This window comes from Penicillium verrucosum, assembly GCF_028828655.1.
Source record: "Penicillium verrucosum strain IBT 35672 chromosome Unknown utg000001l_segment0_segment0, whole genome shotgun sequence".
Lineage (NCBI taxonomy): Eukaryota > Fungi > Ascomycota > Eurotiomycetes > Eurotiales > Aspergillaceae > Penicillium > Penicillium verrucosum.
In genome coordinates this window covers 6,456,694-6,477,143 of record NW_026643210.1, presented here as the reverse complement: position 1 = coordinate 6,477,143, position 20,450 = coordinate 6,456,694, and the positions used below count along the sequence as shown (strand labels likewise).

The window sequence follows — 20,450 nt, the reverse complement described above, 5'->3', positions numbered from 1 at the left end:
CCCTTTCTTGTGTGTTTTTTTTTTTTTGGAAGTGGCTCAAAGCTTGACCAACCTTCTAGAATTGTAACCTGGACCTCCCAGTTTAAGGAGCGCATTAAGCTTAGTATCACACCGCTACAACATAATCAAGAAATGAATCCAAGTCTCTTGAGTATTTTCCCTTTTTATGTCACATTGAAGATCCGAAGTGGTTGACGTCAAGTTGAGCAGAGTCTGATATCGTTGACCCACTTGGTCCTTGGATCCATGGTTGGAGACCGTGTGTGCCAAGACTTTGATGTTAAATTTGTAGATCTTGGGTTTATGGGGATTGATGTGTGGGATTTTATAATGAACTAATGAACACATTAATAGAATTGGAAGCTGTTTGTCAAGCGTAGGAGAGAGAAAAATTAAAAATAAAAACTACTAGCTCTATGGATAATGAAGTGGATAAAGTGGATGACGTGGATCTGGAGCTGGGTACGTACGAGTACCCATAGGTTAATATGACCTTACATATGACACAACTGATGTACCCAATTGATGTACTATGTACCCAAATCAAATGTGTTCTAGGCTGTGATTGTGACCAAAAAAGAAAAGAAAAGAAAAGAAAAGAGAGAAAAAGGACTGGCGAGGGAGTAGATGTCCGTGTTTGGCGAAAGAATTGTGCCACGACATGACGTCAAGTGTCGATCACCAAGCTCTGGGCCAAGAGTACGGAGTTGGGGGAGCTACACTCCCTCTCTGTCACTCTGTGTCTCTCTCTCTGTGTGAGTGAGTGAGTGACTGTGTGTGTCTGTGTTTCTCTTTAGGTAACACTCTCTCTCCCCTTGGAGGATCATTGCTTGGTTCGTCTGCTTTGCTCATCATGGCGCTATGTCCCTTGATCTTTTATAATTCTCCCATCATTCCCCTCTTGAATTTTCTTCCCATATTTTCCTTCATTCCTGTGATACCCCTTGTTGTGTGTACCTATACAGGTTCAAATAAATAATTAATTCTCAGGTGAGTCTTGACCCTTGTTTGTCATTAATGCAAACCCTAAGACAATCTCTAACCCTGTCATTAACTAGTTCATACATAATAACCTCTTTCACCTATTTCATTTATCCATTGGTCTTGGAATATATACTTCAATCATGTCTGTGAACGTACCCACCAATTCAAAGCAGAAGGAGAAGGTATGTGGGACACGCGATATGGGACAGTGCGACCCCAATTACAACAACCACGGAAAACTAACAGGGAATCCCATTCTAGGATATCAACCAGAAGCTCCAATTCTTCGGTATCTACCATGGTAAGTTACACTTCAGGTCACCCCAATTGATCTCATTGATATATATATATATATACTGACTGCCTCCCCCATTAATAGCCTTCAAGAATAGCAAGCTCCCCTCGGTCCGTCGCGCATCATCTTCCATCACCATTAGCCTGGCCACCAATGCTAACACTAGGTCTCTTCCTCCCACAGAACAAGCAATGTGACATAGCTTTGAACTCCGCCTTGAACTCCAAGGCCCTCAAATCTCCACCTACGGAACTCTCATCCGATGGAAAGACCCTGGTGGCAGATCTGCGCAATGTCATCGACGCAGCGAAGAAGATGCTTTTGGTCAAGAATGAGGGTGAACTCCTGCAAGACTTTGTCTGGCAAGCCCAGAAGATTTCAGCTGGCAATGTCGATGCCACGCGCCCGGGACTCCCCGTCGACAAGGAGACCGGTCAGCAAGATGCCAGCAAGGCGGTTGAAGGCCTGAAGACCCTGGGCACACTCATGATCACCAACGGAGAGTTTAGAAAACTACGTAAGTCAACTTCCGTTCACCGATCACGAACATTCCCCAATCCTAACAATGCGCAGTCAGCGATGCCATGACTCTTGGCAAGGACATTGCTGCCGATGCTTCTCAAAAGGCTGCCAACCAGGTCCGCCCCTCGGAAGAGGAACTTTCGCAGATCGACCAAGCTGCAGAGGAGAACGTGTGGCACGAGAAGCCCAATGTCTCCAAGGATGACCTGAAGTCCAAATTCAAGAAGAACAAGGATGTATGTACCCCCGGATGGGCCCTCAATTTCCACATACTGACATTATCTTCAGGAGAAGGGAAGCGCCGCTTCCGCTTCCGCTGCGGTTGCCGAGGAAGAGACCGGCGTGTCGCCGCAGAACAAGAAGAGGGAATATTCCGAGAAGACCAAGAAGTACTTGTCCGAGAAGGTTCCCAAGGAGCGTCGCGAGCAGACCGTCTGGCGCCTCAAGAAGATGATCATTGAGATCCAGGGTCATGCCGACTGTAAGTGAGCCGGAATTTATACCTCGATGTCGGATCACTAACAAAGTATTCAGACCAACAAGCCGTTGAGACTTTGTTGACCATGGCCGAGCAATACGGCGGACATGCCAAGAACGTCTCCAAGCAAGGCGGTAGCTCTGCCCGTGACGTTCTGAAGACCGACAATGTTCAGGCTGTTCAGTACAACTTGCGCACTCTGATCGAACGCTTTGCCAACCACACCTCTCTGGACAGCTTCTTTGAGTCGCTAAACACCATCTACAGAGATGCTGAGAAGGATCCCGAACTCCGAAACTGGTTCACGAACGTCGACAACTTGATTCGGTATGTGAATTGGATGGAGCCCTTTCCCCCCAAAATAAAGACTGACCAGATATAGCAAATCTTTGCGCGAGCAGGGCTTCATCATGGAGGATGAATGCAACCGCCAGTGGAACGAGATTTACGATAAGGGCCGTTACCTCCTGCGCGAGCGTTACCGCGGTCACTCTGACCGTATTGTCGACGAGGTCAAGTTCTTAGCCAACCAATTCGACCAGGACCCGCAAAACAAGGCCCTTGCTGAGTCGTTCCAAAAGCTATTCAAGGATCTCGGCCACGATGCCAATGGCAAGGCCACCTTCAAACCGGATCTCCTTCGGGATCTTCGCGATGTCATCATCCCCGGCATTTTCGAGAATGTCCGCTACGTTCCAATTCCCCGTATCGAGGTCTCGGATCCCATGGTTGATGTTGTGGTCGAGAACCTGTGCATTGAGGGTGACAACCTGATGCCCAACGTTGTCGAGTTCGGCAGCGACAACTACTTCCGCTGGGGCCGCAAGAAGATCACCAACAAGCGTGACAATAAGATCATGATTTCCATGTCTGGCATCCAGATGGATCTGCGCGATGTCGCCTACTACATCAAGAAGAAGGAGGGCTTCCCCGCCATCACCGATCGTGGTGTTATGGATCTCTTCCTCGGTGGTGAAGGTCTCAGCGTCAAGATCGCTGCTTCTACCGCCCAGAAGAACGACAAGGAGCACTTCTTCAAGCTGGACAAGGTGAACGTGAGCATCCAGAACATGGACATCAAGCTGAAGAAGTCCAGCCACAAGCTGCTCTTCAACACCTTCAAGCCCATGCTGTTCCGCGTGGTCAGACCGGCTCTGCAGAAGGTAGTCGAGGGTCAGATCCGCGAAGCCTTCAGAAAGGGCGACCTCTTCGCCAAGGAAATCAACACCGAAGCCACTCGTGCCCAGGAAGCCGCCCGCGAGGATCCCGCCAACGCGCCCTCAATCTTCTCTCGCTACGCCGATGCCATCCGAGCTCGCACCCAAGCCAAGGCCAAGCAGGCCGAGGGTGCTGCCAAGCGTGACACCAAGGTCCAAACCGTCATGACCCTCCACGATTCCATCTTCCCTGACGTCGACCTCCCCGGTGCCGTCTCCACCAAGGCGACTGAGTACGCCGACCTGGCTGCCAAGGGCGAGCGCTGGGAGTCCCCCATCTTCAGCGTCGGCAGCGCATCCGAGTCCACGGGTATCCAATCCGGTGGCCCTATCACGAACAAGTCCGCTCCCAGCACCCAAGGTGCAGGTGCTGCCGGAGTTGCTTCCGCCGCGTCAAACACCGCCAACCGCACTAACGGCAACAAGGCCTCGGGATACCAGTCCCGTGGCTTCTCCGATGAGGTTGATCAAGCTTTCGTCGATGGCAAACCCCAGAACTTGGGTGACGGCATTAAACATGCTGCCGATGGTACTAATGGCACTAATGGCACCACCGTCACCAACGGAACTCACCATATCGGAACCACCGTCTAATCGATTTCGGCCACATTCAGGTATTGACATTCATGTAACGTCATTTTCTTATATCTCTCGTGATCTTTTTGTTTCTTTGCTATGATTTCCCCTTGTGCACTACGGATGTTTTTACTTTTTTTGTACTAGTATTAGTTAAACGGTAGCTTAATACATCATGCCACCGTTGTCTGCGTTGATCATTCCTGAGTAAATTTGAGCCTTGGGACAAATATAAGAAACTTCAAAATACCCTAGACCCATGGAACATAAAATAAGCTTAAAAGTCATTCATTGTCGTCTATAAAAAAGAAGTAAACTGAACTCCACTATACAAGAAGCCCAGTGAAGGTAAAATCCCCACACGTTTCTCCCTTTTTTTCCTACTTTTGGCGTCCACTTTCGTATAAAAACCTCGTATCAAATCTCAAATCACAAATGTCTACATACCGTCTACATCTGATCAAAGTACTTTTGCCATCCCAACTCGCGCAACTTGGTACCCTTCAACTCCATGTTCTCAGCACGGGCAGCCTCAGCGTACGTCTCGACCTTGCGCTGGATAGCCGGGTCGAAAGAGCCAAGCACACGCGCAGCGAGGAGGGCAGCGTTGATGCTGTTGTTGATGCCGACGGTGGCGACGGGGACGCCTATTATGAAAAGTTAGATATATAGATAGATAGAGATAGATCGGGTAAACCAAAATGCAAATGGGTATGAAAAGTGAAAAGAGATTTCGAAGTGAAACAGGAAATGAGGAATAACGTACCACGCGGCATCTGCACGATGCTGTATAGACTGTCGACACCGTCGAGCGAGCTTCCCTTAACCGGCACACCGATAACGGGGAGGGCAGTGTGAGCAGCTGCCATGCCGGGAAGATGGGCAGCACCACCGGCGGCGGCGATGATCACCTTGATACCGCGCGAGGCAGCCTTGCCCGCATACTCGGCCATGTAATCGGGCGTGCGGTGAGCAGAGGTGATCTCGACCTCAGGCTCGATGCCGAAGTAATCACGCAGCAGCTTCAGACCCGGTACAAGGGTTTTCAGGTCGCTATCGGAGCCCATGATGACGGCCACAGAGGGGACGGGCTTGGAAGGACCGGAGGGGGCAGCCTTGGTTTTAATATCGGGGCGCTGGGCACGCATGATGTCGACGACGTCAACGAGGGGCTGGATCATAGTCTCGGCTTCGTGCATGGTCGCGGCGGTGACAGTGACGTGGCCCATTTTGCGGCCAGGCTTTGCGGCGCCCTTGCTGTAGAGGTGAATGCTGGCGTTGGGGATGGAGAGGGCCGCTTCGGTAGCCTTGAGGTGGGAGTCGGGGGTTGCCCCACCGATGATGTTGAGCATGATTGAGGGCTGGAGAAGCTCAAGGCTCTTGGGTGGGATGGGCAGGTCGAGGATCGCGCGGATGTGGCTGTCGAATTGGGACAGTGCGCATCCTTCGATTGTCCAGTGGCCGGAGTTGTGGATTCGGCTTGCAAGCTCGCAGAGCATAAGGCTGTTGTCTTCAAGGAGGAACATCTCCACGCCGAAAGCGCCTTTACCTTCGAACGCGGAGACGGCTTTGCGGGCGAGAGCTTGCGCTTGCTGGTTGATGGCATCGGGGACGTTGCGGGCTGGCGCATACACCAGCTTGCATATTGAGTCCTCTTGGACGGTCTCAACGGTGGGGTAGGAGAGGACGTCATCCTTGGTCTTGATAACCATGACGGCGAGTTCCTGTAGAGAAAAGGTATTAGAGACCCTGCATGGTGTGATGTTCCAACTGCAGGTACTAACCATCTTGAAGTAAGCCCATTTCTCGGAGTACAGTGGGCGGTCCTTCAGAGCCTCGAGGGCCTCGGGGATATCTTCTTTGGAGTTGACACGGAAGTTTCCTTTGATACTGTCAACAAACCTGTAGACCCTCTCGCCATCATATATGACTCACCACGTCCGTCGTATGCCATAGTCTTCGACTTCAACATCATCGGGTAGCCCAACTGCTCTCCGATCTGAGCCAATTCCTCAGGTGTGTTGTTCACCAACTCCCGGTGGTCGGCCATAGGAATTCCATATTTGCGGAGGTGCTCCTTCTGGTTGAACTTGTTCTGAATTGTCCGGATAGCCTGCCAGCTGGGTTCCACCCGCACCTTCGACGAAACCTCCTCGAGGGCGTAGGTGTCGACGTGCTCAATCTCGGCAGTGATTACGTCGCAGGTCTCAGCCAGTTTTCGCACGGCGTCAGGCTCCTTGAAGGAGCCGGTCACATGGCCGTCGTGGGCACTGATCTGCTTGGCGGGGGAGTTGTCGGCGTCTAGGATATTGGCCTGAATGTTCAAACGGTTGGCGGACTCGACGAGCATGCGGCCCAGTTGACCACCGCCGAGGATTCCGACCTTAGGCGAGTTCCACATTATGTCGGATCGAAGGGATAAATGAGTTAATTAATCGAGATGTAATAAATGAGAGAGATCGACGGTGCCCCTCAACTCCGAAAATTCGCGGAGAGTCACGTGGCGCTATCGATAAGCTCAGGCCAATCACCGATGTTGACTGGCAGCTTCGACTCTCTTTCTCCATGCACAGCTGACTGGACAATGTCTCTGGGTAGGTTTACCGTCACAGTCACGGTCTCAGTCTGAGTTGCAATGGTCCTTGCTGATATCAAAATTACAGACGAGGAAGCTCTCCAAACAGCCGCCAATGGCGGCCCGATCGATTCGTACGTCAAAACTGTCATTCCAAGATCCCCAAACACTTTTGAGGCTAACGCGCTGGTATAGAGAGAGATGGAGCGGCATGGCCGGGCCACTGATTGAGCGACTGGAATACGTACGCTATACTTCGATGCCCCTGACCGACTTATCTGACCAGTAGCTCCAGATCGTATACAATGTGTTCCCCATGCCTCAAGCGCGCCCTGAACCCATCGGCCAGCAATCATTCCCCAACCATACTTCCCAGGCAAATTCCATCCCCGAGAGCAGCAACAAGGAAAACACATCCCCGGCCGATATCCAAACTTCACCCCAGGCCGCGCGAACTGGCTCTCCCCCTTCGAGTGAGCGAGTGCCAGACTCACAGCCAACTGGGCCAAGCACGGATGGCCAGCTTCCACCTCCGCTTGCATTCCTTCTAAGTGCTATCCGCTTGTCGATAAAATCATTCTTTGAGGATAAACCTCCACATACCATTCAGAGACTCGCAGAGCTAGTCCTCTACCCGACCAAGCACTACAGAACGTTACCCGCATATCTACGTGCTGTCGATCGCGTTGTCTCAGTGACAAGCTCCGCAGACATTTTCCCATTTCAAACACCGGCTGACACGAATGCTCAATCAAACGGACTGGTGCTTCCTGGCAATAGTAGCGGGGTATATATGGCCCCCGAATTTGCCCACGGTCTTGGGAGCGATGAATCCTTGGGCGGTGCACTGCTTACTCCGATCTCGTGGTTAACCAATGCCTCGTTCGAAGGCGAGGATGCTAATGGAGATTCGGGCATACTAGTTGAGGGTAATTTTATCCATTACTACCGAACCACTGGTTTCCCTATTCACTAACGTTTCCCCCTAGGCACTGAAGCTTTACCTACACAGTCCGAGGAACAGCGCATCACAACTCTAGTACCCACCGAAGCCGAAGAAGCGGCTGCTACCACCTCGCCAGAGCCATCTGACGAGGTCCCTCACGCCCGTGGCCCAATCGTGCTTGGTGTGGAAGACATGGGTCTGCAAGACGGTAAAGGCGTCGAGATGCGTCTTGCCGCAGACGGTGCCGCCGATGTCTCGACTGCAGCCACTACCCCTGCCACCCAGGCAACCGAAGAACAGGAAAAGGCCGAACCAACTGGCGACAGGGACGGTGATATTGTCCTCACAGGCACCAACCCGAAAGAGGGGGAAGAAGCCCAGAATGGAGGTCCTTCTACAGAGCCCCAGGCAGGCAGTACAGAATCTGAACCAACTGGTGATTCATCCCAAGCGCCGGACGCCGAGAAGAAAGCATAAGCGAGTTATTGGTTTTCAATCTGGATTTTTTCTTTATCTCTTTTGATTTTCTCGGTTGGTTTTATCCTGGATTCTAGCATCATGAGTAACGACCTACAAGATTATATCGATCAATTTTCAATGAAGGCTTTTGCAATCTGTACACCTCCATATACATAGTATGTAACTTCGAATTTACTTCAAGGTTGGGACGGATATTGGAAAAGATGACGTGAGATAAGATTGGATGGATGGATAACCCCGGTGGCCATATGTGCAGGTGACCTCGGGAAGTATCCATAGATGAAATTGGTATTGTCAATTAGGGCAAGCATGATCATCTGCACCTAACATGTGATCAAGACAATCTCTTACCTCTCCCATGACCTCGGGATCTCTTCTAATCTTGGAAGGTTCTTATCCAGCACTTACGAAAGTACCATTCAGTCAGTGATGGCTTGACACTAACCCCAGCTGAAAGTGGCGTTCAGACTCGTTGTCGGGGATTTCTCATGAATCTCATGCTGGAAAGTACGGTACAGGAATCATGGAGTCATTTACCAGAGACCTTGTGCGCTAGAATCCCAAGACACTGGAATTCACTCCCAAGGTTCAATCATACATCTAACAGCAATGGATATATATATCCAGAGCTTACCTCTCACCCAGGTCTCCTCACGATCAAGATGTAAGCGACAAAACTGGGAGAAAGAATCCTTGATGATTATTGGCTGGGAAGAAAGAGGTGTTGAACAATCTCCCATGCTTGCAAGCATGTTGTTTGCTGCAGACTGAGCCTTTTACCTTTGTTTGCTATTTGCTATTTGTTTGTTATGTTCAGATGGTTTCGCAGGGTATATAAGCCCCTGCATTATTAGTTTTACCAATTAACAATTCTTCTCCTGCTTTCTCCCACTCTCAGTAGTAATCTAAACGTCACTCCGATAATTACTCCAGTCCTAACAATTGCAAGCAAGCTATACCGCTAGACAATGTCACATATCAAAAAGTGAATAACATGGGAGTGAGATGGCACATGAAATGTTGTTGTAGTTCATCAATAAAGTTCATTCCATGTAGTTAACTACCTAGGTAGTCAAGCCACAAATGCAAACCAAGCAAACAAAAATTTAAGCATTGAACGTGGCGGGCGGCACAAGTCCAGCCACAAGGCCGGATCTAGAGAGGCCCAGAACTTCCTGCAAGGTCTGGGCCCTCCTGGACCTTGGAACGACTTAAAATACTTTAATCTTTTGGAATTCGGTCTAGACCTTACAGCTTATTTCTTCCCCTGCAGTTCGTCCGGCCGAATGCGGGTGATACTGGTCCTGGTGGGATTAAGTGGGGGGCATCCCAGTATTTCAGGTCAATTTGTATTGAGAGTTGGTTTAGTCTCTTACTGGGCGTACGTATGTTCATACGTACTATGTATTCATATACGTGCCCTTACAAGACTTACAAAACACAAGTCCCTGCAAAACGAGCGACGAGCCCTGGAATGATAGTGCCCCTGCGTGAACATAGGCAGATAGAATGTGAGAAAGGTAAAAGATAATAATATATTGTAAATATGTACCTGACGAAACAATCTCTCCGGCCTTGGAAATGCATGAACCCACGGTGGATATAGCTGACGCATGTAAAATCGCACAGAAATCGCCACCCCAATTTAAATCAAACCCAACGCCAGAACCTGTAAAAGGTGGGAGAGAACTGCGGCGATTCAAGACGTCCGCGCAGAGTAGCAAAATGTACGATTTGGAATTTCGAATTCGAACCTCGTTATAGACAAGTGGGAATCATGAGTCAATGGACAGGCGGAAAGGTGAAGTATAAAAATAAAAGGAGATAAAATGGCCGAGGGGGAAGTCGGTTTAGCCAGGTCGGCCAGCTTGCACAGCAAGCATTGGTTGAGGTTGGGAGTACATGCGCTGGCGTTTCGGCATGTTGGGGTTATCGGCGGCACCGCCCATTTCGGAGATTTGACGGCGATGCGGGGGACGAATGGGAGCACCCCCGGTTGGGACTCCTACTGGTGGTGCTGGGTACTGGACGCCGTTCTGGTCAACAGTGTAGGCGGCCGGTGGTGCTGTAACATATGGCCCTTGAACTGCGGGCATATTCGGTGGAACAGCTTGCATATTTTGAAATTGGCTGGGCGATTGCCAATTAGTCATTGACCCAGCGGGCGACTGGCCTGGAGAGCTGTCTTCTTTGATCGACTGGTTTGCTGAACTTTGAGTTGCAGCTGCCATGGTCACAGCGGCTGCGGAAGGTCGTACTGGCTCCATTCCTGGGTTCTGGGGCGAAATCTTGAGATGATCCAAATGTCTCTCAAGCATATCGAGAAGACTCTTGCGGGTGAATGGTTTGGGAAGAACATCATCCATTCCTAGAACAGGTTAGTGGAAGACCTTGATTCAATCTTGGATATTGATCTTACCATGTTGGAAATAAAGCTGGATGTCGTCGCTTCGGATGTTCGAGGTCATGGCGATGATAGGCGTGCGATCAAATTGGCGAATGAGATGGCATGCCGATACACCGTCCAAGTTCGGCATAATGATGTCCATCAGAATCAAATCGTATTTTGAGCCACCCTGGATTTTGTTCACAGCCTCCAAGCCGTCAAACTATTGGAAAATATTAGCAACCTTGTGCGGGTCAATAGGACAATAACCGATGACATACCGCAGTATCAATAACACACGAGAAAGAGTATAGGAATTTGCCGCCAATTTGCCGACAAGTGGCGTCGTCCTCAACCAAGAGGATCTGCGGGCTGCGCACCCAGCCAGGGTCCACATTCGTGCTCTTCTTCCGGTTGTCGGGAAACTGCCGACGAGCATCTGAAGTGTCTATTTCCTGCTTGGCGGGCATTGGGTACGGGACATTGTTGATATGCTCGCTGTACATGGGATCGATGCCGTTTGTGGCGCCCACGGGATATACCACTTGCTCCAGATCGCCAGCCATCTTGGGGTAAACGAGTCCTGGGTTTGGCGGTGCAGTTGTCGCGGGACGGAGGGTACCATTTCGCGCATTAGGATCCAAGGTGGGGGGTTGAAACGACGGCCTTTTGAGGATCGTTCATCGAGTCGACACCGTTCATATTGAATTGTAGTTCGGCGTTCATATCATTCAGGAGCTTTGAGGCTTGCTGGAGGGGCGATGAGGGTTCATCGTCCACTGCACCTACCTGGGAAGGGCTCATTGTCGTTCCGGGCGCTGGGAATGGCACGGCTTTGCTGTCTCGACGCTGGCGCGCATCCACCGAAAGCAAGTAGGTCATCACCTGGTGAATGACATTCTCATGGTTCAAAACCGTCTTCTGTACTCGCATCACTTCCTGTAACATAAGCTGATGATCCACCGTGAGCTGGGCGTAGCGGTCTGATAGATGTTGGATCTGCTGCTGTTGTGCCACAATCTGCTGGTTAAGAAGATCAATTTGTTGCGTGGGTACGGAGTCGTCGGTGGGTTGGGCTTGTTTTCGTGGGGCGGGTGCCTTTCGGCGAATGTTGTCGAGTGATTCTTTGCTGTTTGCGCGGAACTCTGGGTGCTTGAATTCCCATGCCTGTGTAATTCATGTGAGACCCACGATCCAATTGGACATTCGAATGGGAGGGGGTGGGGGTGCCTACATTCTGTCCGTATGGCGACTGGCCATTTTCTTCGTTGTTTTGTCGCACCTTGTGGAAGTCATATTTGTTCAGTTGGCGTACAAAACTGGCAAAATTGCTGTGTTTGAAGTGTTTCGGTAGGATGGTCTTGGTGAATTTCTCGCACTATGGGGGATTCAAGTTAGCCAAGCCCAAAGAGACCCGAATCTGTTTGGGCAAACAAAGCCACAGGCGCATTACCTCCAATACCACAAAGGAATCCCCTTCATCACCCCAGCGTACGATAGACGCATAGGTTGGGTCCTCCAGCATTCTGTGGGAATGGTCAGATTTAAAGAATCCCAAGGATAACAGGGTCAGTTTCGAAGAGCACACTCACTTGTACAGCTTGCGTACCTATTCATGATGTTAGTTAAAGGATCATCACAATATAGGGTCTAGGGTAGACACTATAGGGTCACTAACAAAATCACTGGAGTTCCCAGCGGGGGCGGGATTGGAAGAGGTCTGGCCACCGTCCATGCTGGGCTAGACGGGTCGCGACCGGGTCGAACAAACAGGTCTGGGTCTCGTCCCAACGCAAATAAACTCGATTGTAAATATAACGGGAGATGTTCGAATATACTCCAACAGAAAAAAAGAATATAGGGAAGAAAAGCCAGACCTTCTGGGTGGGAAGAGAGAGTAGGGGAAAAAAAAAATGAAATAATAACGGGGGGTACGGTCAGTTACTGGGTTTGGCGGTAGAGCCAAGTACCAAAGTTACTGTGGAGGTACTGTCTGGTACATGAGATGGACTTACGGGTGATCCAGTTTTCGTGTTATTTCGTGGTTATTTTAAGAATTCTTCTTTACCGTCAATACATAAATACATTTTATATTAACTGCTATTAACTGACTTAAACTGACTTAAACTGATTTAAACTGATTTAATGGATTTGATGAACATTTCCAAATGCAAGGAGGTTGATCTTAAATATCCCAGCACTCAGGGACCAACGAGGGGCAAAATTCCAGTTTTATGTCACACCACTCTTCCGAAGGTACTAACCTGGTATTGTATAAGTACAACTTCTTAAGACATAAAACAAAACAAAAAAAAAACAACTTCATAACCACATCTCATTCGCTATTAGGAATGTAGTTAGATGCAGGACAGACATGATAGAGGGGATTGTGTCAGTGCGCACGAGATGGAGGGGCATTCCCCCCCAATGACCTGATGGTGAAAAAAAAAAAAATGGTGAGACATTCGAATTAGCATAGACCCAGTGGATTCAGAAAGAGAAAGAGAGATCAAAGAAGTTCTTTCAAGTTTAGTGTGTAACAGGACATAAGCAGGATGTTGGATATGCTCCACTGAAATAACGCTTTTTAATATGTTTTTATATGGATAACATTTAGTGATCAGCCCTGCCATTCTCCGCGTGTCTCACCTTTTACTTTTTATGTGTTCGAGCTTTGGGTTGAACATGTTTGATTGTTTCATGAACCTATACAGTATATTAATCAGAGAGAACCCCTAATTCACCTTTTATAAGACCAGATATTAAGTGAAAAAGATATTGAATATGCTGTTAACATATATTATCCAAGAATTGTCTCAAAAATCCATGTCTTCACCGAAGAATTACCCTATAACACTTTGCAATGTGGTTCGCCATGGTGTAAAAGCCAAGGAATCCAGATATGAAATAGCCCAACACCAGTTCCCACCGTAGCACATGGCCATCATAACAAAAGCACATCATCACTTATATCACCTGAACCCTGGTCAAGTCCATTGTTCAAACACCTGTGTTGACGCCGAACTTCATGTTGAACTAGAAGATGACTGCATCCTTCAGCAGGGGGTTAATGATCCACCGTGTGACGGAGCAAGGATCCACTGCGTCATGGAGGAATAGGATGTGACTTCATATCATCCGATTCGAAGATAAGCTGTCCACCCTGTTCTTAAAAGAGTGTGCTTACTATAGGTGACAGCTCATAGAGGTTGCTTCGCGGTACCTGCGGTATAGCCTCCGCAGGTCACACTAGTATCCACTAGGACGAGGGCGAGTTTCTATGCCAATCAACGATGATGTGCATCAAATTAAAAAATATAAAGATGAAAATAAACACAGATTAAAAAAAAACAAAAAGCAAAAGAAGGCATCAACTATGAAAAATGTAAATATGAAGTAGGTGTAAACCGAGTTCGAGTTCCTGAAAATTAACATTGAATGCAATATCCACCCGAGCTCCTACCGAGCTCCCCTCGACATACCGCCCTTGCTCTCCCCATCATTCTACAACGTTCATTTCTTACCCATTCTCATTCCTTTCATACAATTAACCCAATCCCACCGTTAATCCCACTAAAAATCACCATGTTCGCCCGCCGTATCGCAACCAACATCCCCCGCGTTCGCGCGCAAGCATCCCTCTTCCACAGCACTGCGCCCGCGTTCGTGCAGAAGGGCGACGCCATCCCCAACCTGGACGTCCTGGTCGAGAACTCCCCCGGTAACAAGGTCAACTTGGCCAAGGAGATCAAGAACAAGGCTGTTATCATTGGCACTCCCGCTGCCTTCAGTACGTGAAGCTCACTCTACTTTGGTAGAAAAAGTAGAAACCAAAAAACCCCCCTTCAGGACTGACATTCTTCAAGGCCCCGCGTGCTCCAGCACCCACGTTCCCGGCTTTATCAACCACCCCAAGCTCAAGGAGGCTGGTCAGACTTTCGTCATCTCTGTCAACGACCCCTTCGTGTAAGCTATAAATCTTGACTTACAGGGCGAAAGCTTTGTTGGGACATTTGTTGATAAAAAGCTATCATATAGGACCAAGGCTTGGGCTGATTCCCTCGATCCCTCCGGCAAGAGCGGCGTAAGTCTATGTTCTCTGTTTTCTGTGCATTTTTTTATTATTATGGCGGCAGTGCTGATATTGTATTTCAACAGGTTCGCTTCCTCGGTGACCCCTCCGGCGAGTTCACCAAGGCGCTCGACCTCAGCTTCGACAGCAGCGCCATCTTCGGCAACGACCGCAGCAAGCGCTACGTTCTTCTCGTCGAGGATGGAAAGGTCAAGGAGGCTTTCGTCGAGCCTGACAACACCGGTCTCAACGGTACGTCTTTATTCTATCGAGCGCATCATTCTATGCTAACATCACTTGAAAGTTTCCGCCGCCGAGAAGGTGCTCGGTTAAAGTCATCTCTATATAGAGCTGTAATATCCTTGCAAATAGTAGAAGAAAATATATCATGCCCCAAGGCACAACATTTATTTCTGCGCCCTGCTGCACGGTACTTCGTAGCGCAAGATTTTAATGTACAAATATTCCATTTCTTTCCAACCCGGTCAACGCCTTATAAATCGATGCCAGAATTAAATAGAAATCAATGGCCGATTCTTCGTTCTGAAACTAATTCTGAACCCTTCAACCTTTGTTCTGGTCTTTAGTCTGGTCCAATTTCTTCCAAATATCCCTCTAGGAAGAGATCTGGTTCATCATAACCCCGTCTTTCAGAGAGATCAATTAATGCTGCAGAGCCTGCCACTGCTCGGGAGTATAGCACTTGGGGGTCCAAGCATGAATAGCAGCAATCTCGGCCTTGAGTGCGGAGTTGACGAGTCTGTGTCGCGCAAGCATAGTCTTGCTCTCGAATTGAGGGGAAACAATCACAGCCTGGAACGCCTGTCCACAGCCGCCTACAACAACCCAAAGAATAAAAAGGTTAGCGACAGATCAACAGGTAAAGAGAGAGAGAAAAAAAAAGAGAGAACATTTCGACGTCATAGCGCCCTCCCCATTCTCAATTTAAATTTCAATTTCCATACCGGATAAATCCTCAACCTCAACATGCTGCGCCTGCAGCGCTTCAGTCAATTTATTCTTCAGCGAGTCCACGGTGATTCCAGATGTGTCAGCCATAGCAGCGTTGATGGCGGCGTGGGAGCGCGCGGTAAGGGAAAATGAAGCCCGCTGGATATTATTGTTCGGGCGGAGGAGATAGCGGCAGCTTCTGCTCAGGGCGGTCAAGGAGGAAGTGCGGGAGAACATCAAGTATGTAGTCGAAGAGGGAGAGGGAGAGGGAGAGAAGACGAGAAGAGAGATAAAGTGCCAAACCCGAGGTTAGTTATCGCGAAGTATGGGAGTTTGCTCGTATTACAAATTCAGAGCCTCCGGTCGGCGGTGGCTGGTGGCTGGCACGTGTGTGGCTCAGTATCATTTTCCGTCGTCTTGCTCTTCTTCGGTCTTCAACTTGTTGGTTGTCTCTCTATGAATTTTCTTCGCACTGCTACACGTCGATACTCTGTCATGTCTACGCCGATGAGATCTTCGGAATGCTCGCCGTTCACTAATGTTGTGGTGAGCTCGATGAGAAAGCTGTAATTTCACCCCCCACTTCATCCCAGAGCTCCCCGCATTGTATGGAGCTTTGTTTAACTGGTTATATGCAGATACCCAGAGGCATTGGCGGATAAGAGCTTCGATAATACAGGATGTAAGTTCTTCATTCGATCTACTTACCATTTAATTGACTTCTACAATGTACTAACCTCACTCAATTATAGTGCTCCTGGAAGCTCCTTTCGACAAATCACGGATACAGACCAACTCGGCCCTCCTCACCATTGACCTCACCACGGCCGTTGCCGATGAAGCCATCAAAAACCGCAACTCGATTGTCGTCGCATACCGTAAGTCGCATCCAAGGAGTCAACATCCTTTCAATTGCCTCATAAACCTCGTCGAATATCTACAATCGGACCCGAAACCTAACGCAACACAATACTCACAGACCCAATCATCTTCCGCGGCCTGAAATCCCTCACCTTCGCCGACTCCCAACAAAGATCCCTCCTCCGCCTAGCACAACATGGAATCAGCGTCTACTCCCCGCACACAGCAGTCGACACCGTCCCCGACGGCATGGCCGACTGGCTCTGCGACGTGGTAACCGGAAACATCAAACAAGTCCAACAAACGCCTAACGCCACCATCGCCCCCTGCGCCTCGACCATGTACTCCGCCCCAAGCTACCCCGAAGCCCCCATCCCCGCCGTGCAGACCCAAACCTCAGAAGGCCCAGGCCCAGCACACACCAGATCCACAATCCACCCATCCCCTCCATCCTCAATCCCAGAAGGGTTCGAATCAGCCGGTGCCGGCCGTCTCGTGACCTTCACCGAGAACCAGCCGCTCACTACCTTGATTGACAACATCGCTTCCGGAATCGGCTTGCCGGGCGGTATCCCCATCGCTATCCCGCAAGGCCAATCCGTCGATGATATCTCCGTTCGCACGGTGGGTATGTGTCCCGGGTCGGGCTCGGGAGTCCTCCTCAAAGGTGACGGGGAGCTCCCTGATCTCCTGTTGACTGGTGAAATGAGCCACCATGAGGCTTTGGCTGCCACTGAGCGTGGCTCTGTTGTTATCTCGCTTTCGCACACGAACTCGGAGCGTGGGTATCTGCGTTCGGTGATGCGGCCTAAATTGCTCGCTGAGGTTAAGCAGCAGTGGGATGCGGCTTTCCGGGATTCTGTGAAGACTGTTGATGATCTCAAGAAGTTTGATGGGGTTCCATCGGCGGCTGTGCTTCAGATTCGGGACCTTTATAAGGATCAGGGCGATGTTGTGGTTTCTGTTAGTGAGACTGATCGTGATCCCTATGGTATTATGATTTGGCGTGGTAATTAGGTGCTCTTGGCTTTGCACTTGATATCTAACATTACTATGGGAAAGAAAAGCGCAAAATATAGTTACAATTAGAGACATCATGAGAACCTTTTTTTATCACCCACACTGAAGTATATCAGCTAGTTCGATCAATTTGACCAGACCTATAAGCACTTGGGACTAGAACTATGCATGCAGTATGAGGGAGTCTGATAAGATGTCAAGAAAGTGGTTTGAAATGAGAAGGATATCCTAATGGGTAGACAATGACAGAAACACAAAAAAAAAGTGTCTTGAGAGAATACAAGACGGGATGAAGGACCCAGGTCAAACATCGAAGAAATGTAGGCTATCGGAGACATGAAGGAAAAGAAAGCTCGAATTTTTAGCCTGTCCTTCACGGCTTCAACAAGCCCCACAATTCCTGGATGTAGGAGGATTGTGGCGAGTATCGAATATCGAGTAGCGATATGGATAGAAATGAAGGAAACAAGAACAATGAGACCGGGTAAAAACCAGACGACCAAGCCCCGAATGAGTAAGCGAGAACAGAAAGAAAAAAACGAGATAGATGGTATCCGCGTGAGTGGCCTTAGCGAAGTCAGGAATGAATCAATAAAGAAGAGCTCCACGAAACAGTGACTACAGATCAATCAGGCTACCGCCACCGCGCTGTTGTTGTTGCTGACCTCCCCAAGGGTTGTTATTGACAGGCTGTTGCTGCTGCACATATCCGGTCTGCTGCGGCATGCCTGTGAATTGTTGGCCAAAGAATGGGTTTCCGGTGGGAGTAGCGTGTAGGCGGTCCAGACCTTGACCGGCTGAGTTGACAAATGTGCCAGGTGCTGTGTGCTGTGCGGGGATTCGGAGGTCTCCAACATTGCCGAAGGTATCCTGGCCTTCGCCTGACCCGAGAAGGGCATTGAGACGAGCATGGTGAGGGTCCTGTGGCGGGGTACTCTTTGGTGGCTGTGGGGCCTGGAAGCCGGCGATCGGGTTGGGCTGAGTGGGTTGGGCGAACAGAGAGCTTTGGCCGTACTGCGCATTGTTCTGAGCAAACTGATTGGTTGCACGGTCCTCCGATAAGGAATTGAGTGTTGGCGGGCCTGTTTGTGCAGGGTTGTTGAACTGTGTTTGGGTACGCTGAGCGAAGGGGTTGTTTGATCCTGTTGGCATGGGCTTGAGCGCATCAGCGGGCTGTAGATGCTGCTGAGGCTGGTTCCCTGCCCATGGGTTATTGCTTCCTGCGGTCTGGTAGTTCTCCTGGGGCTGTTGTTGCTGTTGCTGTGGCTGCTGCTGCTGCTGCTGCTGCTGCTGGGAGTAGACATCCGCTCCATAAGGGTTGTTGGGATTGAACGCGGTGTGCTGAGGTTGAAGTGTGGCCTGCGGTTGCAAAAGGTTGTTCTGTTGCTGGCCGTAAGGGTTCTGATCAAAGGCCGAGGGCTGTGCCTGATATCCGTTGGCGTAGGGGTTATTCATGCCGGTGGGCTGGTTCTGGAATCCTGTCGGCTGCGCGTACTGGTTGTTCAGGTAACCAGTTGTCATAGGCTGCTGCGCATTGATCGGGTTGCCAAACCAGTCCACAGCACCTTGCTGTTGGTAGCCTTGGTTGTAGCCAGTTGGCTGGACTTGAGCTGGGGTGTCGTCGAAGAGAGCTTGGGCGTTGCTCTCTTCCAATTCGCGCTTTCGGAGATCCTCCTCTTCCCTACTAAGCTTGAGGGCCTTGGCAAGATCCTCATCGTCGGTTACCATTGTCTCCTTGGCCCGTCGCCTGCGCTCATCCTCGGCCTCGGCCTTGCTGGCTTCAATAGCTAAGCGATATTCGGTGTCGGAGTCATCCTCCCCGTTGCGTCGGCGTCGGTCTCTGCGCGGCGGTTCCACGGGGGAGTTTCCGTAGCCTTCGTCGAGTCCGCTCACGCGAGTCTTCCACAGTTTGCGATCTGATCGTTCACTGCGCAAACGATCTTCATCCAGTACCAATGCAGTCAATTCCTTTGCCGCCACGCGAACTACAGCACACCAAGTCAATTTTACGACCCCTCATGTTTATTCTTCCGGAAACGACTTACCGTTCTGGCCAACATCCCTTGATTCCTCGTCCACATATGTGAACTCGCGCAAAGTCTTGATAATATAGACATTTTTCCGGGCCCACGTTACCACCAACTCCGAGCCTTCATGAAGACAGTAGTCCAAGACCTTCAGCGACTTGAGCACGTGGCGCCAGTTCTTGCCCTTATCGTTAAGTCGCTTGTCAAGCATGTCCATGATCTCGTAGAACTCGTTCGGACTATTATGCAAACGGCATTAGCGGGCGCCCACCGGGTTGGTCGCAGATTCCAACTCACCTCCCGAAAGTCATGGCGGCAATCTCGGACATGTCAGTGCCCGTAGGGCCCCAGGGGTCATTACTAGTGGCTGAGAAAGTAAGTTAGTAACTTGGTAACTATGTGTGCGGGGTGGATGGGCGCAATGCAAGCAAGCAACTCCCCCAGGAAAAGACAGGGGCAGCAAGTCGTAGAAACAGCAGTTCTACATATGCGACTGCAACTCGATGATCGCCCGGGAGTTTGATGTAGTGGAATCGGTGCATACCATTTCGGACCTTGACCTGCACTGAGGAATATCCTTTTGTGACGTTCTTCACGCTCCGCACGACTTTAGACATGGTGGCGGTGATGCGACGGTCGCAGTTTTAAGGGAGATAGAATAGATCGTAATCGTCGGGTGGAAATCGATGCGAAGGATTATATTATCGCAGGAGAGTATTAAGATTGCCAAGCACACACAGCCCTCTTTCTCCGTTGTCGCGGCCCAAGGTAGGTTGTCAAGTGTGTCCGGCTTTGAAAGGGACAGGTTGACAGATTGGTTCAAAGGGGTTTCAAGGGATTGAGAGCTTTGCCTTGAAAAAGTAGTATTGGCAAACAATAGTCGACAATCAAAGGATGAAAGGTGAAAAGTGAAAGAGAGGAGAGGGGATGGCTCGAACGGGGGGGAATGAGAGGGCTTGGCAGTGACGAAGCAGTTTGGACCAAACTTATACACCTAAGCACTCAAAGATCTACACTTTGGATCTTTGAAGAGAAGAGATTTTTTTTTTTTTTTCTTTAC

The 20,450-nt window shown here is 49.7% G+C and overlaps 9 protein-coding genes across 9 annotated transcripts; 4 read left to right on the top strand and 5 right to left on the bottom strand.

Moving 5' to 3' along the window:
* Positions 1 to 1,124: 1,124 nt before the first annotated feature.
* N7516_002398 (uncharacterized protein) lies at positions 1,125 to 4,090 on the top strand (the record flags this gene model as incomplete). The annotated part of the gene is made up of 8 exons (XM_057215118.1): positions 1,125 to 1,166; positions 1,246 to 1,285; positions 1,364 to 1,389; positions 1,463 to 1,796; positions 1,853 to 2,037; positions 2,090 to 2,282; positions 2,336 to 2,606; positions 2,662 to 4,090. 8 exons carry the CDS (start codon positions 1,125 to 1,127, stop codon positions 4,088 to 4,090), a joined length of 2,520 nt encoding a protein of 839 aa, XP_057077001.1.
* A 432-nt stretch (positions 4,091 to 4,522) lies between these two features.
* N7516_002397 (phosphoribosylaminoimidazole carboxylase ADE2) lies at positions 4,523 to 6,473 on the bottom strand (the record flags this gene model as incomplete). Its single annotated transcript, XM_057215117.1, has 4 exons — positions 4,523 to 4,719; positions 4,839 to 5,796; positions 5,857 to 5,954; positions 6,008 to 6,473. The coding sequence occupies 4 exons, from the start codon at positions 6,471 to 6,473 to the stop codon at positions 4,523 to 4,525; spliced, it is 1,719 nt and encodes a 572-aa protein (XP_057077000.1).
* A 234-nt stretch (positions 6,474 to 6,707) lies between these two features.
* N7516_002396 (uncharacterized protein) lies at positions 6,708 to 8,070 on the top strand (the record flags this gene model as incomplete). Its single annotated transcript, XM_057215116.1, has 4 exons — positions 6,708 to 6,781; positions 6,843 to 6,891; positions 6,943 to 7,576; positions 7,637 to 8,070. The coding sequence occupies 4 exons, from the start codon at positions 6,708 to 6,710 to the stop codon at positions 8,068 to 8,070; spliced, it is 1,191 nt and encodes a 396-aa protein (XP_057076999.1).
* A 1,853-nt stretch (positions 8,071 to 9,923) lies between these two features.
* N7516_002395 (response regulator) lies at positions 9,924 to 11,025 on the bottom strand (the record flags this gene model as incomplete). Its single annotated transcript, XM_057215115.1, has 3 exons — positions 9,924 to 10,441; positions 10,493 to 10,682; positions 10,741 to 11,025. The coding sequence occupies 3 exons, from the start codon at positions 11,023 to 11,025 to the stop codon at positions 9,924 to 9,926; spliced, it is 993 nt and encodes a 330-aa protein (XP_057076998.1).
* A 67-nt stretch (positions 11,026 to 11,092) lies between these two features.
* skn7 (uncharacterized protein) lies at positions 11,093 to 12,194 on the bottom strand (the record flags this gene model as incomplete). Its single annotated transcript, XM_057215114.1, has 5 exons — positions 11,093 to 11,626; positions 11,694 to 11,837; positions 11,913 to 11,985; positions 12,052 to 12,068; positions 12,138 to 12,194. 5 exons carry the CDS (start codon positions 12,192 to 12,194, stop codon positions 11,093 to 11,095), a joined length of 825 nt encoding a protein of 274 aa, XP_057076997.1.
* Positions 12,195 to 14,044: 1,850 nt separating this feature from the next.
* N7516_002393 (peroxiredoxin family protein) lies at positions 14,045 to 14,864 on the top strand (the record flags this gene model as incomplete). The annotated part of the gene is made up of 5 exons (XM_057215113.1): positions 14,045 to 14,249; positions 14,326 to 14,425; positions 14,498 to 14,543; positions 14,618 to 14,783; positions 14,836 to 14,864. The coding sequence occupies 5 exons, from the start codon at positions 14,045 to 14,047 to the stop codon at positions 14,862 to 14,864; spliced, it is 546 nt and encodes a 181-aa protein (XP_057076996.1).
* A 330-nt stretch (positions 14,865 to 15,194) lies between these two features.
* N7516_002392 (BolA family protein) lies at positions 15,195 to 15,719 on the bottom strand (the record flags this gene model as incomplete). Its single annotated transcript, XM_057215112.1, has 2 exons — positions 15,195 to 15,367; positions 15,497 to 15,719. The coding sequence occupies 2 exons, from the start codon at positions 15,717 to 15,719 to the stop codon at positions 15,195 to 15,197; spliced, it is 396 nt and encodes a 131-aa protein (XP_057076995.1).
* A 78-nt stretch (positions 15,720 to 15,797) lies between these two features.
* N7516_002391 (Nif3-like dinuclear metal center hexameric protein) lies at positions 15,798 to 17,360 on the top strand (the record flags this gene model as incomplete). The annotated part of the gene is made up of 4 exons (XM_057215111.1): positions 15,798 to 16,048; positions 16,121 to 16,164; positions 16,235 to 16,360; positions 16,462 to 17,360. Coding segments are annotated over 4 exons (1,320 nt in total), but the record flags the coding sequence as incomplete, so codon positions are not given.
* A 621-nt stretch (positions 17,361 to 17,981) lies between these two features.
* On the bottom strand, positions 17,982 to 20,090 carry N7516_002390 (epsin; the record flags this gene model as incomplete). Its single annotated transcript, XM_057215110.1, has 4 exons — positions 19,935 to 20,090; positions 19,688 to 19,757; positions 19,409 to 19,629; positions 17,982 to 19,348 (listed from the first exon to the last, which is right to left on the bottom strand). Exons 1-4 carry the CDS (start codon positions 20,005 to 20,007, stop codon positions 17,982 to 17,984), a joined length of 1,731 nt encoding a protein of 576 aa, XP_057076993.1. The 5' UTR covers positions 20,008 to 20,090.
* Between the last annotated feature and the right edge of the window lie 360 nt (positions 20,091 to 20,450).